The 17,615-nt window shown below is 34.5% G+C and overlaps 1 protein-coding gene and 1 pseudogene across 1 annotated transcript; both read right to left on the reverse strand.

The window, feature by feature from the left end:
• Positions 1-240: 240 nt before the first annotated feature.
• LOC103928140 (aldehyde oxidase GLOX1-like) lies at positions 241-2,385 on the reverse strand. Its single transcript, XM_009337158.2, has one exon. The coding sequence runs from the start codon at positions 2,383-2,385 to the stop codon at positions 784-786; it is 1,602 nt and encodes a 533-aa protein (XP_009335433.1). The 3' UTR covers positions 241-783.
• A 10,235-nt stretch (positions 2,386-12,620) lies between these two features.
• LOC103929262 lies at positions 12,621-14,337 on the reverse strand (annotated as a pseudogene).
• Between the last annotated feature and the right edge of the window lie 3,278 nt (positions 14,338-17,615).

Below are 17,615 nucleotides of genomic sequence, written 5' to 3' on the forward strand. Positions count from 1 at the left end.
CTTAAGTATAATTAAATGCAGATTAATGCACGAAATATTATAGCTCAAATATTGAAAATATAGAAGATTCTACTGAGCACCACCGATTTTCTTAATTTATAAATGCATAATGTATTTTAATTAATCAGATAGAATAATATGATATCATCGATTTGCTTAACCATTAAACTTAAGACGTGTTGGAGCCACTTAATACTATGATCTAGTGATTTTTCTTTTCACTTATAAGTGAGATGTATTAGGTTCAATTCTCGTCATAGGCAAATTCGAACCACATTATTGCTAGCCATTGTGAGAGTTAGTTCACCCCATCTCTTTTTTTGTAGATAATATCGTTTGTTAAAACAAAAAAATCGTAGCTTGCCAACAGTTGTCCCTATTTTTAAAAGAAAAAAAAAAAGAAGAAGCATTATTAATAGTCTTGGGCACAAAACTTGCAAAATAAACTCTTTGCAACGTACATAAGAATCATAAGATAACGCACTGGCGCCAAAAAAAAGTTCGACGGAAATTATATGCAACTTTATTCATCAGATTAATTACAACTTGTAATCTTTGGTAAAAAGATCAAAATCAAATAGAACAATACAACTTGCAAATTGCTATGACTCTAATTCTTTAAATGACACACATATCAAACGGTTGGCTTTTGTAGTTTGATCTTTGTCTATGAACATTTTAATGTTTTCAGCTCACAATTAATCATTTTTTTATTAAAATAAAAAGGAAGAGGAAATATTAAACATTGTATACATAAGATATTATATATATAACTTCATTTTATCACTGAATTTGGACCCAGATGGCAGCACTTGGAATTTGTTGATGAACCACATACAGAAGATAATATCCTGAAGGTGCAAGATTACGGGAAGCCGGCGTAGTCACCTGAACTTCGTAGGTCGTTGTCCCTCCCTTTATAATGTTCTCCGCCCCAAGAACTAGCAGCCTCTGATTCATTGAGAACGAATGTGTATTAAATGACGGTGCCACCATCGACACTGACACTGATTTTGATACTAGGTTTCCCTTCACCGAAAACTGAATGGATAGTTTCTTTCCGTAATTGATCTTAGCTTGTGAATTGGGTGCAACGATTGTCGGACGCAAGTTATTGTACGTAGCGTCCAAATAATCTGGACTAAAGGCCTCTAATCGCAATTCCGTAGGGAAAAGCACGTTGGTGAACTCGTATTTATCATGAGGGTTACTACCTCCAATTAGTACCCTACCATCGCGTAACAATATTGCAGTGGAATGGTACATCCGCGGTATGGTGGTAGGATTTTGTTGTTCAAACCGTGATCCAATTGCGTTGTCAGGTCGGTACACAATTGGGTTGAGAACCGGGTTCCGCCCATTTTCCCAACCTGCAGTTCCTGATGATGCACCGTTGATGAGTAGAACAGTACCATCTGGAAGCAATAACATGTCACCCATGACTCTAGCTTGAGGCATAGTCTCCACAACCCACTGCGCGTTCGGGTTGTTTATTTCGATGCGAGCACATGTCTTTAGAGCTTCCACAAAAGTACCCTGATTTACCTTGGCAAAAGACCCTTTTGGAGCTCCACCGCAAACCAAAACCTCAGCCTCAACAGACGGAGCCTTCAAGTTTTTTAACGGCAGCAACACGGCTGAACCGGTGCTAGGGTAACACCTTGGGTCGCCGCCCGGTATTTGCGGATACGTTTGGACCACCTGTTTCTTTGCATAATTGAACAGAATAGCTCGATTATTCGCGAAGATAAATAAATTCCCATCCATATTGAGGAAAACAAAAGGGTAAAGATTGTTTTCCTCGCCGGCGTCATTGGTCTGCGTAAGGAACGGCAAGCTGTAGAGATTGCTCGAAGACTTGGTCTTTGGATAAAATTCGTAGTTGAATTGGCCCCTGCCGCCGATGATGATCTGTCGTCCATTGGGCAAAATATGATCGGTAGCGTACCAACGGCGGGCGTTTAAGGCATTCTCAATCTCTTTCCAATCACAACCGGTGCAGGGCTCGAAAATCCTAACGCGGCGTTCTCCAGCGCCATTTCCCCCAGTTTGGATTAAGCGGCCATCGGGAGCTACAGCCCCTGAAGAGCACCAAACATCGGATAAAACCGTGAGAGGGCGGACAGTGTTAGTTTTGACATCATACTCAGCGGAATGTGCGGTGCAGTCGTTATTAACGCATGCTCCGTTGGGTAAGGACAGGTTTGAGGGGCCGAAGTCGGTACGGTCGAACATGATGACGCGGTCGTTGTGGAGGAGCTGCATGTGCATGGCGGAAATGCCAACGCTTTGTTGCAAGAGCTGCCATTTGCCACCAGCAGCGTGGGTCAGAGAAACATGAAATAAGAGGAGAATTAACGAAAGAATGAAACTAGTTGACCTCATTTTTTTTCTGTTTTTGAATCTCTTAATTATGCTTTAGCTTTGTGGGTCTGTCTCAACTCTCAAACTGAAGCTCTTTAAATACTAGGATTTGAGCTAGCTAACCACAAGTATATTATAAACGCGTAGGACTGACAAGATGCCCGGTCAGTGAGAGGGACTGTTGTAGTTGAAGAATAATTCGATATGATTAACCTGATTTTCAGAGTACGTAGGATATGCTGGCTAAGCATATGCTAGGGTTTAGGTGCGTGCTTTGAATCCTTCTTTGCTGTTCTTTTATTTTTATTACTTGTTTAGTCTTTCGTTGGTTGATGGAATTTATTTCGTCTTTTTTATTATACATATGTTAGGTAAATGTGGAAATAGTCATTTTTAATGCTTATTTTGGTGGTCGTAATATTCTTGTTTTAGAGACAGAATACTGAACCTATGGTTACTTGTTTTGGACAAAAAACGAAATTTTAATTTATTCATGGAGTGAAAACTAGTTTTCCCATTATAATTTTAACCTTTTAAATTTTTAACTTTTCAGTTCGACCTTTGCATGAAAAAAATTTGGGTTGGAGAGTGATACATCGATCGTATATATATCTGGCGGCTGCAGTCAGTTAACAAAAAAGAACAAGAATCGTATATCTGATTGAAGATGTTAAGTTTTAATTTGCTTCTAAGTTGCATGAGGTTGAAAGTTGTTCATGTTAATTTCACATTGTTGCAATGAGAGGTATGATTCTCATCGTTTAGCTAATTTGCAATATTTATTGATTATTCTGTAGTTTCAAGCGAGAATTCTCCTAATATCATGCAGGATGATTCAGTGTGTACTTCCTCTTACAACTTCAATGAAGTCTTCATTAATTTTCTTACAAATAAAAATAAATAATATAATTATTTTTTTCATTTTGGGGCAAGCATATCAATGTGTACCGCAGAATAAGTGCAGTGCGCGGTGGGAGTTAAATGATAGCTGCTTTTGTTAGGTTATTCTTCCCAATTATATCAATATCTGAACATGGAAAGGGATCCTCTCTCCGGATCCCTTCCATCAAGTCCTCCTCATCAACTAACATGGATCCTTGAAATTTGATCTAACGGTTACAAACAGGGACTCACTTTAAAAGTTATAGTAATATTAGCTGTTGAATCAAAATTCAAGGGCCCGAGAATTGATAGGGATGACTTGATGGAAGGGATTCGAAGAAGATCCCTTTCTCCTGAATAATACTAGTACATTCTCATCATGAAATTTGACCATAATTTAGGTGCGCCCTTGATCATGCATGGTTTTAACTACATAAATAATATTCAACGAAAATAAATAAATCAATACCTGAACATCCATAAGCAAAGCTTGAATACATACGCGTGCAAAGAAAGAGGCTTTTGGCATAAACAGCCATACTCAAACCTATGGTCTTCGAAGCACTACTTTTCTCGCTGAGCACTTCGTATCCGTCCTTGATTCTTCTAATGTTTAGCCGGGGAGTACTAACTCTCTTGGAATCAATGATACTAAACGGAAAGTATTTATTAGATGGGTACTGTACTTTTTGAGCATGTAAAATGCTTTTTAAACATATAATTTCCACTAGTATTGTGTCTTGATTGTGGGAGAGTGTCTAATTTAGTCGGCCAATGTGGAACCGTAATTTTCGAGCCATTGGACCTTGAAGGAATTAGCAGAGCTCTGGAAAGGATAGCTTAGTTCCAATTCTGGACTTCTGCCTCAGAAGATCAGATCATTATGGTTCTAATAACTTACATGGTCCGATCAGATCATCTAAAGACTAAAAGTATTGCCAGAACAAGTCAATCCGATAAGCTCCCTCCTTATCGAAAATGACCTACTTAGCCTTGAAGAAACCTGTATCAACTGATTATATTCTGATTAGGAGAGAATCTTGAAAATTCATATTATTATGGGAATAGGTGTACACCCCGAGTAATCATTAACCTAATAGGAAAGGATCTCTAAATTTCCTATATATTGGGATGCATGCTTTGCTTGTTCAACAACACTGCATTTGCTTGTATTCAGATCCTAACCAGCGCCACCTTGATATGAATCAGTGTGCAACACTGCATTCATATACCAACATTTGTGTGCGAGTTTAATTCCAACAATCAGTATTTTATCTCAAAAATTTTAATCGATTTTAGGGTTTTGTTATTGTCAATTTAGTAATTAACTTTTTATTTGTCGGCATTGATGGATTTACTTTCACTTGTTTTGCTCTTCGTTCTTTTGTTTGTTTTGTCCAATTGATGCGATGATTATATTTAGTACTTGTTGTCCTAACTTATAGATGGATCAATCTCTTCCTATGCATGTTGTATTAATTAAACAAGAAAATGAATGAAAAAAAAAACAAACAAACAGTGACGCAATGCATGGCATATTATTGCTGCCGACAATGCCGATCGAGGTCATTGTGTAAAGCTTGGGGCCGCCAGCGGCTAGTTCCTTAAAGCCAAGTCCGACCCCTATGGCCTGTACTCTAATTTTATTTTATTTTGAGGTTATGCAGCTATAATTTTGAGTTTAATAATATACAAATCAAGATCAACAACTATAGATTAATTGACTTGATCAATCGCGTGCCTCGAATTTATGGAACTTCAGAAAATATATCATCACCAAAAAAATTATATTTTTTTCTTCTTCACTATTGAAATCAGGTACATACAAATGATTTTTGTTCTGATTTGTATCCATAACTATTCTTGCTAGCTATAAACTTTTTCAAGTTTCATAAAATAATACTACTCTATTATTATATTCAACATCATTTCCAACCAGCCATTCACATTCTCAAAATATTTATAGAAGAAAAAAAAACATATCAGCATATTGATTTGCTGATTTAAGACCTCATCATAAATCCGTGTGTTTGTTGGTTTGTAACTTTTTTTAGATTATACTACTTTAATATTACAATTAGATATGATGTTTGTTTGCTTTTTTTATTTTTACGAACAATAGCGTTAGTTTATTAAATTGTTAAATATTAGACAAAAGAGGGATTAAAGGGGATTGACCCGCGCATTAGAGTGAATAGACATTATTATTTTTTGTTACTACGGTAAACCAGCATCTACGATTATATTATAACTTTGACAAGTATGATGACAAACTTACAGTAAGAATTCAAAAGGTAAGTCCTATAAGTAACTAGTTTTCTGACCCCTTGCTATTAAACCACGATGAAACAAATGACCTTAAAAACTTAAATTCGATTCATAGTTGGCGGACCCTTTCCTGATTATTTATGTTTACCCATTTTAGCATCAAACCTGAAAAATTCGAAATATGATTTAATTCTTTATGGTGGACATGTACTTATGTTATCCAAGGCTAAGCTACAAAGGGTTGTCCCGAATCAGTTCCTTTTATTTGATTCTCTTTCCGTGCTGACAGGATAACTGTAAAGAAAATATATATTCTACAAAAATTGTTAGGTCTCTTTAAACAAAGCAACATCGCTAAACGAAAACGTATTAACTCGACTTAAGAAAACGAGCAAAAGTCAAATAAAATTTCTTTGATACGGTTGGTCAAACACATACATTCTTCCAATAAATTTATAATTTTATTTGTGATCTTGTTCTTACAATAAATGGAAATCAACCTGACCAGTTTTAACGTTAACATTTCAACAGATAGGATGCACGGGTCAAAGGAAAGGTTTGAGTTCAAAGACGAAGTTAGCTTTGAAGGTACAAACTTTTAGAAGGTTCCTTACTTTTTATTCTCTAATCTCGTATGGCAGCTTTCAGATCTTTATCTTCAGTTTCAGGACATGCTGACATGCTTCTATGGCTCTTCGAAGTGAAGCCCTTATCTCGTATGATTCAATACATTTATCTCGTATGATTCAATACATTTGATTTTATAATAGAAATGAGATACCATCCGTATTCGCATTATATAAATATATATATATATATATATATATATATATACACACACAGGTTCTTTATGCAAAGGGATTCCTTTTTTTTTTTTTTTTTCAAAAAATAGATATTAGGTATGGGACTCACTCCAAATCGAACTTCAATAATCTGAACCGTTTATTTTGTAAGTCTCGAAACTATTTACATAATTAATTATCAAAATAAATTTTCACTGTTTCTTATATAATAAAGTATTTTTTAATTTCTTTGAACCTAATTAGATGTTTTAAATAACTTCAATTTGATTAATATTTTGTAAGAATGATCTATAAGATGTAACTTAAAAATAAACGGTTCGAATTGTTAAAGTTCGATATAATGTAGACCCCACAACTAATCCTCATTTTTATAAAAAATTAGAAATCCCTTCTCTTAAAGATTTCCTATATATATATATATATATATATATATATTGTTCAAACGGACTTTTTTTGTTTGTTGTTGATATGAACATTCTGTGTGTGAAAGTCGTTAAGTCTGATGTAAGACAATGCACAATATAGAAATTGAAGCTCTTAATCCAAGAACCAGAATAATGATTAGCCGTCATGAGTGCTTCTAGTTAACTACCAAACTGTACGAGTCAAACCTTGGACTCATGAACTTATAAGCACCAGAGGGCGTAAACCATCTTTCTTACCACCGGAACACAAAAACCATTGACAAAAATATACTGCAAGAAATATTATTTGATGACGACTCAGAAAAGTAAACGCTTTTAAAATTTCTAAGTTTATCTAGTTTCAATTTTGAGATAGGATTTTTGTCGGATCTTTTTTATGAGGATTTCAGAGATTCTTTAATCTTGTTCTTTTATTATACATCGTAAAATTAAAAATTATTTTAAATTATATTATTTAAAATTAAACATAAACAGTATTTGATAAAAACTGATCGCATGATGTACAATAAACAGACATGATTAAAAGATCCTTAAAATCCTCGCAAAAAGGATCCTATCTCAATATTGAGGTACTGATTACCAAAGCTGTGTGAGGGCCAAAAAAAAAGCGTGAACAACACTACTTAAATTCAATACGGTTTCTCACTATGGTAAGCCTTCTCATCCCTCATTTAACTTAGTTAAGAAAGATTACGCTGGGCTCTGCCCAAACGCTTCTGTTTGGTCAAGCCCCTCAACAAAATAATAAATATTGTACTAATTAATAAATAAGACGTTTCCAACATGATAATTAATATATATTTTCCCACTTTGATTTTTTAATTTTTTTTTAGGATCGAATTTCCACTTTGTTAACTATGCCATAGACATCAAACCGTACACAGCTCAGCTAGCTTCATCGTTTTCACAAGTAGATATATTATATATATAATTTTTTTTTTTTTGCTAAAATAGATATATTAATTATATTCTACATGATGTTGAAGTTTATAATTATAAAATGATTAATTTCTGTTATAAAAATAAAGTCAACAAAATTATTGTATTTTCCTCTTTGTTTGGTTCACTCTTCGGTTTGAAGATTATTTGTGCTTAAGGGGAAGTATTGGTAGGCTTCTTCTTTTTTTTTTTTTTTTCTTTTTTTTTTAATTTAATTTTTTATAACAAATGATATTATGTATATTAAGGAAAGAGGATGAGTCCGTAATAATGTTGTTTAAATTTTCTTTTGGCAATAATCGAACATAAAATCTCATTTACAAGTAAAGAGGAATACCATCAGACTGTAGTACTAAATGATGATAAGGTTTTAGAGATTAACTAGAAAATAGTTAGGTAGGCACTCTCTTTCCACACAAAGGTCTAAAGCAACGGTTCAACTTGATTAAGTAATGAACATTAATTAATTACAAGCTAAAGAAAAGCAGATTCCAAACGTCATATCCTCTACTATATAAAGTATTCCCTGGCGTGTTTGAATTTTGCATCAAATATGACTTGTTCATATGGAGTTCCTCCGATGGTTGTTTCTGCAAGGCCCTTTTTCTGTTAACTCAAATACTTGAAAATGACGCAGAAACAACTTCTTGTGATTGTGCAAAAAAAAATTTTAATCAACGCTTGAAACTTTTTGCTGTACTCTAAGAGGGAAAAGGCTCAATTACAAAATTCACCGAATTAATGAGAAATACATATTCATAAGAACAATCCACCACTTGCATATAAAGAAGTTTCACTATTTTATTCAAAAGTAAACATGCCATTTCATGACGGATTCTTCCATAATTACCTTGTAATTCTACTTGAACATGTCGATATCAGATCTCCTCCAACGTAATCAACCCTAAATCCTTGTCCAAAATAACAAGCAATAGACTTCTTTTTGGAATATATAATATTATCATATACAGAAGGAAAGTGATTTGAAAAGAACTTGGATGGGTTTAGATTATTATTCTTTTCAATCTATTGAATAATGAAGTGTACAAAATCGGATTTCCAATCATAAATCTGAAAGCTAGAGAATATATCAGAGAGCACGTGGGGATGAATGACTCCTCCATCAGTACAATACAATCAGCATTTCAATTATGTAACTTTTTGCCAAAACAAAGTGGGACAAGTTTTTTTGGGCAAAGTAATCTGTTCATATAGGATTTTACAAAGTAACAAACCCAGCTAGACTGGTTTTAATAAAAGGAACTTTAACAAAACAATTTCTGTATCGTTCATTTTAACGAAAAATCATAATTTGACATTAAAAAATTAAGGGGCTTTTCGATCTAGGTCCAAAAACAAAGTTAGTTTTTTTTAACTAAGTCCAGTTATCCAATTACATATTTTTATACTAATTTTCCCCTTTTAGATAAAAATATTTAAATTCTTTAATTTTTGTATCATTTATTCAGTTTTTAATTTTGAATATTTAAATACTAACTAAAATATTATCTAGTAACCACCTAATGATGTTTACCTACAAAACCAATATAATTTAGTAACTACCTATTGTATAGGAAGAAAAATACTTTATACCAACAAAACAGATGTAATCTACCTACAAAACAAAAATAAACTACCTATTGTATAGGAAGAAAAATGCTTTATACCAACAAAACAGATGTAATCTACCTACAAAACAAAAATAAACTACCTATTGTATAGGAAGAAAAATGCTTTATACCTACAAAACAGATATAATCTACCAACAAAATAAAAATAAACTACCTATTATATAGGAAGAAAAATGCTGAACCTCCATGGCAGAACATTAGAATAGAAATATGATATAATATACCTCTATTAAAGGAACAAATACCAAACAAAAAAAAGGAACAAATACTAAGTTTCAGTTTACCTTTATGATACGCACAAAAATATAATAGAGCAAATATAAATGCATGATACTGTATTATTGCTTGCAATTGATACTGTATTGCCGAACGAATATGTAAAAAAATTGTGAAAGCTATGTAAAAACTGAAATTGTCATGAAAGAATTTGGAGGGAGGAACACAAAATATCACCCATGAAATATGATAGAAGAAAGAGGATGATTGATTCCATGATCTAACAAAGGAAATTGTTTAGAAGAAGGAAAAAAAAGGAGGGATGAAACGGACTGGGGGTTGAGATTTTATTGCTATAACTAATCCTACAATTAAGGGATTAGTTAAGTCACAAATAATGATATAATTAAGAAATTTTGAATATTTACTACAATTTATAAGTCTAAGGGATAAATATGGTACAAATTATAAATAAGCTTACGTGGAATATCAATTATTGGACCTATTTCAATGCAATGGACTAATTATAGTAATGGCTCACAAAATTGGATCTATATCAAATTATCCCAAAAATTAATTCTGATACTATTCACTTTACCTTTTATTTTGTCCTTATCGTTAAAATTCAAAGTCTTCAAACTTTTTTTATTAGTTTTTTAATAAATGGGGGATCCTGCTGGGATGCAACACTAAAACTAGGTCATCCCTTGAGTGGAAGAAATCGAAGCCGACAACGGTTCAGGTTTAAAGCTTTCGGTCGCCTTGTGGAAAGGACTTTTTAGGGTGATGCAGTCCAGAAATTGAGTTATTTGAGATGTAACAATAGTAAGATAAAAAAACTGACGTTCAATGAATAAAGTTATTAGAGAATTAGAAATTCTGGGGTTAGAAGATTATTTGTTGTTGCCATATCTCGAGAGTTATAGCAGCTCCACTAGTGCTCCAATTGTCTGGGAACATTGGGTTTAACTATTCCTAACCCAATGTTTTCAACAAAAAAAAAAAAAAAAAAAAAAAATCCTAACCCAACAATTCAATGGTAAAAAAATTTGGAAATTAAAGATTGTGCCATCTGGTTCATCTGATTTCAAAAAAATTTAAAAATCAATGGCCAGAATTAAATCAAAGGTAAAAAAATACCAAATTTTATTTTAACAACAAACTTAAAATTAAACACACTTAAGCAAATTTACAAAGTTCAGCCATCTTCTTCATTCGCATTTTATTTTTAATTGATTATGCTTGTCTGTAATTCTATGCTTTGCTTTGTATTTAAAATTAAATTACCGGATTTAACCAAGAAGTTTATTTTTTACACACTTAAACACACTTACAAGGCATAAAAAATAAGTAAATATATTTATGAATAGTAATCGCACGTGCCCTTACTCTTGCCAAACAGGTGGACTGGCTTTTGGCAGAAATCTTTATTTCACGTTTTGGTATTTTATGAAATCTTTGGGATTGAAATATTTTGTATTTTATTTTATTTCAGATTTTAGGGTTGTATTCCAACAATTCGTTCATATTATTACCAATAAACTTCAGTTTCTTTTTTTTTTCTGTTTTTTTGTTGTTGTTGTTGTTGTGGATTCTAGATTACTGATGGACTTCGACTTATGTTCTAGGATGATGTACCGCTTCTCGGTGCGTCAAAAGGACCTCAAAGCATTGCTTGTTTCGTTATCTGAGTTACAAATACCACATGGTTTTGTACCCGAAAAATAGGACACCACATGGTTCAAATTTTACAAGCCAAAATCATTAAGCCATCTAATTCCAGAGAACAATTAGTGTCACAAGCATTATTAGTACTCACCAATCAGCATAAAAAATTTCTCTCTGAAATATCGTAGCAAACTAGCAAGGCCAGGCGAAATAATGGAAACCTAAAGTCATGATAGAGAGGTTCAGTTTATGAGAATTCAGAATCCAAGGATGTAAGTAGCCATTCAAGACAAGAAGATTCAAAATTTAGTTCGCGAGTGATGTTGGTCACACTAAATAATCAAGAATGTGGACTCTTTTATCATCCACAAAGATCCAGTTAATAGCTTTCAAGCAACAACAACCTGCCCACCACGACCAAGAATTTGGCACCTCTGCTCGGAGACACCGCGTGGCATATCTTGCCGATGCCATTCGATGTAAGGACCAAACCCCATGTACATGTCCACATCATTCACTGTGAGTTTGGATCTGTTGTGCTTAGTTACAAACATGCAGCCATAAATCTAAGCATACCACAATTTCGAGTTTCCATGATTTAATTGACTACAACTATATAATGATCATCAAATGATAATAATACTGATCATCGATGTTCTTCTATTGGATTATATAGACCTCTCACTCACTTGATACTCTCTTATCCCATCAAAAGCTTCTCATTATCCCTTGATCCTCAGTATTATATCTCTGCTACTGCTAATACCAACTGAAGCCCTTTTCCAAGGAAGCAACCAAGCCCGATAGGTTCAGAATCCAGCCCAACGTCCACAAACTTATTTCATCCTAGGACCACAATAGTGCAGTACCATAAAGGCGATATCGTTTCACGTTCGAGGAGGAGAGATCCCAAAGTGCCACCATTGCGTCTTCTGATGCAGAGACCATTAGCTTACAACCAGTGGAATAAGAAACAGCATTACACTGCAAACAAAATTAGGTCCAGGAAAAAGACCGACAATAACACGAAGAACAATACTTAAATTAGCATTAATACGGACCCATGCTAATTGAAGATTTGCATATACCACATCTTTGCAAGTAATATATGATTATGCACTGGCTGTAAGACAGACCACAAATCACTTTGAGAATCAATTAACTTGGAAGCCAAGTTATTGGACTCTTAAGTAATTCCATTTACAAAATAATTGATGACTCAAAATCGGTCTAACACTGGCGCCAAAATTTTGTGGAAATAACGAACGACAACTTTATTCATCAGTTTAGATACAAAGTTACAAACTTCACAATTTCGGTAAAAAAAAACTAGAGAAAATTGAAAGTACAACTTGATCGAAATTACATGTAACAAGTAAGCATTTTTAGCTAGCTTTTTTCTTTTTCTTTTTCTTTTTTTTTTTTTGGTCAACGGAAAAAAATGTACCTTATATTATACACACTGTAGAATGTACCTTCAAATTTCTCAGTAAATTTTAACAAAGATGCCCTCACTTGGAATTTGCTGATGAACCACGTACAAAATGTAGAATCCGGAAGGCGCGAGATTTCCCGAAGGCGGCGTTGTCACTTGAGCTTCATACGTTGTTGGTCCTACCTGTTGTACGTTCTCTGCACCAAGAACCAACAACCTTTGATTCATCGAGAATGAATGCGTGCTAAACGGCGGCGCCACCATTGTCACCGACACTGAATTCATTGCAAACGTGCCCGTAAGTGAGAATTGAACGGTTAACGTTCTTCCATAATGGATTTTGGCTTGGTTTCGGGGTGCAATGATTGTAGGACGTAAATCCGCATACTTAGCATCGAGATACTCAGGACTGAATGCCTCTAACCTCAATTCTGTTGGGAAAAGCACGTTGCTGCCAAACTGGTATTTGTCGTGGGGGTTACTACCTCCAACGACTACTCTACCGTCACGTACCAATAATGCTGAGGAATGGTACATTCGTGGTATAGTCGTGGGGTTTTGTTGTTCGAACCGTGACCCGATTGCATTATCAGGTCGGTACACAACTGGGTTGAGAACGGGATTACGCCCGATTTCCCAACCTGCAGCTCCAGACGACTGCACCGTTAATGATTAAAACAGTGCTGTCAGGGAGCAATATCATGTCACCCATGACTCTGGCTTGAGGCATGGTTTCAACAATCCACTGTGGATTAGGGTCCGTTATTTTGATCCGAGCGCATGTGTTTAGAGCTTCCACAAAAACACCCTTATTTGCCTGGGAAAAAGACCCTTTTGGAGCTCCACCGCAAACCAAAACCTCAGCCTCAACAGCTGGAGCCGTCAAGTTTTTTAACGGGAGCAACACGGCTGAACCCGTGCTAGGGTAACACCTCGGGTCGCCGCTGGGTATTTGCGGGTAGGTTTTGACGACGGCGTTCTTCACGTAATCCAACAAAATAGCTCGATTGTTAGCGAAAATAAATAAGTTGCCATCGGGGTTGAGAAAAACAAAAGGGTATAGATTGTTTTCTTGGCCAGGGTCATTGGTCTGCGAAAGGAATGGCAAGCTGTAGACATTGCTTGTAGACTCGGTCTTCGGAGAAAATTCATAGTTGAACTGCCCCCTGCCGCCAATGATAATCTCGCGTCCATCGGGCAGCATATGATTAGTGGCGTACCAACGGCGAACGGCTAAGCCGTCCACAGTTTCCTTCCAATCACAACCCGTGCAGGGCGTGAAAACTCTAACGCGGCGCTCTCCGCTGTTGAAGCCGCCGGTTTGGATTAAGTTTCCGTAGGCGTCCATTGAACCGGAGGAGCACCAGACGTCGGACATGACCGTGAGCGGGCGGAGGGCATTGGTTTGACGACGAACTCGGCGGAGTGGGCGGTGCAGTCGTTGTTGACACAGTTACCATTGGCTAACGACAAGTTGGATTTGCCGAAGTCGGTGCGGTCGAACATGACGATGCGGTCGTTTTTGAAGAGCTGCATGTGCATGGCGGAAATGCCAACGTTTTTCAACACTTGCCATTTGCCACCGGCAGCGTGGGCCGTCAGAACAGAGAAATTAAATATTAACAGCAGAAGTGAAGGATCAATGAGACTAATTGTCTTCATTCTTTCTTAGATTTTGCTTACGTACGTGGTCTTTTTTGAATCTCTTAATTTGTGCTTTTAGCTTTGTGGGTCTGTCTCAACTCATTACCTAGAGCTCCTTAAATACTAGGGTTTGAGCTACCCATACGTATATTATATACCTGTAGGACCGACAAGTTGTCCGGTAAGTGAAAAGGACTGCTTTGAAGAGCAATTCACAATGGGAATGCTAACTAGGTCTTCTTCTTTTTATTTTTATAATTATATTTGTTAAATGTTTATTCTTTCGTTGGTTGATCAATTTCATTTCGTTTTTTCTTGTGCATATGATAGTTATAATTAAACTTATCTAATTCTTCCGTTGGGTTGATGAACTTTGTTTCGTTTTTTTAATTTCTAGTTCGTATGCTATGTAAACATTAAAAAAAATCAGTTTAATGCATACATTTATAATTAGAGACAAAATATGAACTTACGATTACTTGTTTGGGTTAAAAATCGAAATATAGTCTTGAAGAGTGAACTATATGTTTCGAATTTTAATTATTAACTTCTTAATTTTGAACTTAATTTCCAGTTGGATGATGTTATTATTTGTGCATGATTTAGAAATTTTTGTGTATATACTTTAATTTTTGGCAAGCAAATTTCAATGTGCATTGCAGAAGATGCTCTTGTTAGGTTATTACTAAGATCAGAACGATAATATTAATTAGATTCTTATCATTAAAATTGATACTAATTTGGTGAGCCCTCTTGGTCAAACATGGCTCTAATATTCCATTTGGTAGAAATCCATTGCACTTCTCTTTATTTTCTGGACATTTGGTCTGTATTAATTGTAAAATCTTGCAACCTAATAATAATGCAAAGGTTGTCTAGTACATGTATGGCCGAGGGAGTTGACAAGGTGACAGCAATATATATTATATTCCAGTAACTAAATATAAAGCTAGGTCAAACCTGCCTGCGATCAAAGCTTTGTCGTCTTATATATTCTCATAATTTTTATTCTTACTTTTAGTTAGGTCAATCTTATAATTGTGATACCAAAGAGTTATATTATCGATGCTAAGACATATTGATAAAATTTAAGAAAAAGGGTCTAGCACCGATGTTAATTGTTTCCAACTTAATCACATGAAGCTTTAAGAAGTGTGAGATTTTATCTTGAAAGATCACGGTGTAATTAGAAATAAAATCATTTGTATGTAAATTGTAATTTGTTTTGTCAAATCTCCAATACAGAATTTTCAATACACATCCTCACATAGGACTATATTTTTACTGGGACACACGTAAAGAGAAGTTCCGCATCAAGAAAGGAAATATAAGCACGTGAATACTATGCACCTGGAACAAACCAAGTAATAGGGTCCAAAAAGGATACAGTATTCAATTCCAAACAAAACTCACTCTCATACCAGACAGAAAAAGAATATCACAGCAACTTGTGTACTTCATTGATACATTGTAAATATATACAACGGGTTCTCTTGTACAATAAGAAATTCTATAATATAGGAATGGAATCAAGTATCAATACAATTTCAATTGCATGTAAAACTAATACGTATTGAATTTCTAACATATACCCATATCATCTAAGTTATTTCTGACAGAAAAGGCCATTCCTGTATTCACTAATATTTCACTTTAGCAAATACCTTAACATCCAAGCAAAAGCTTTGAATATATAGACGTGCAAAGAAAGAGGCTTTGGGCATAAACGGCCAGCCATAATCGAATCCTATCTAAATAAAGAGGCTTTTGGCTTTAATATACATGTACTTTGTCCTAATAATAATATATCGATGGGTCGATCTCTCTCTTCCTATGGACTTGCACATGTTGCAAATATTAAACAAGAGAAATCGCAATAATGCATAGCATATAATTGCTGCCGAAAATGCCGATCTAAGATTTTTTTTTTTTTTTTGTATAGCTGGGGGCCGGCAGCTTCTGTTCCTAAAGCCAAATACCGAAGTACGAGCCCTATGTCCTGTTCTGTAAATTTATTTTATTTTGAAGTCATGCAGCTGTAACTTGAGTCTTATAACAATAAGATTAAGTAGCAAATGGAGTGGTTTTGATCTCTACCGATCATTTTCTTTTAATATTTAACAATTTAATTCATTAACATTGTGAAAAAGAAAAATATTGAGTACGGACTAATTTACTTGATCAATCGCATGCCTTGAATGTATGGATCATCGATATTATATTTTATATTTAGCATCAGGTTATGATTCTGAACAAATTATATGATTAAAGAAAGAAAGCGATTATCTTGTTTTCTTCTTCTCAATTTTGCACAGATTTGTGTGCATAACTATTTCTTGCACTCAAACATAAATTTTTTTTTAAGCTTATAATGAAATAATACTCAATATAAACTTTTTTAAGCTTCATATCATAATTATCTAGTATTGGGTATTTTTTGACAAATTCTCAGATCCATTTTCCAACATTTTTATAGAGAAACGAATATGATAGTAAATGAAATATATACATATTATATTAATTCATTAGAAAAACATGACAAAGTCAAATCATTATCCATTAATCCTTTACTGTTATTAGATGAGATATTCCTTAGTTTATTTTGATGATTTTATATGCATATACACGGTTGAGGAAGATCAATCAGAATGTCTTTGATACGGTTGGTCACGCACATACATTCTTCCAATAAGTTTATAATGTACTTCATTCCGATCTTATTCTCACAATAATTGAAAATCGACCTGGCTAGTTTTAACATTATCATCTCAAATGGTCGGCACGTCTCAGACCAAGACTCTCAGTATTATTCAATATATATCCACCATGAGTATTCGTATGTATCGTGTGTGTGTATATATATATAAATATATGTGTGTGTGTGTGTGTGCGCTGTAGCTTTGAAACATTCTTTGTGTGAAAATTCTTAGTACCTTTATTTTCTGTTTTGGTCGAAGAATATTCTTAATTAGTTCGAGAGCATCGTGAAAGTTTCCTCGCTTATTATATCTGGAATTTAAAATCAAGCTCTTAATTCATGAATCTGAAGAATGATGAGCAGCCATGAGTGCTTGCAAGTAGACAGAACCACCAAACTGTACTAGACTACTAGTTGGACCTTTGATGCAAGGAGACAAAACCATTGCTGTTGGAGAGACAAAAATATAATGGAAGCAATAGTATTTGAGGAAGGACTTGGAAAATTAAACGCTTTTAAAATGACCTAGCTTAATTATCTAGCTAGTTCCAGTATTGATGTACCAATCAATATATTGTTGGTCTTCTCACTCTTTTGTTTAGCCTAATCAATACCTGCACAGACTTTCTTGACAAGAATTGG

This window comes from the organism of the source record quoted next, unplaced genomic scaffold (assembly GCF_019419815.1).
Source record: "Pyrus x bretschneideri cultivar Hongxiangsu unplaced genomic scaffold, Pyrus_bretschneideri_v1 Contig1, whole genome shotgun sequence".
NCBI classification, from domain to species: Eukaryota; Viridiplantae; Streptophyta; class Magnoliopsida; order Rosales; family Rosaceae; genus Pyrus; species Pyrus x bretschneideri.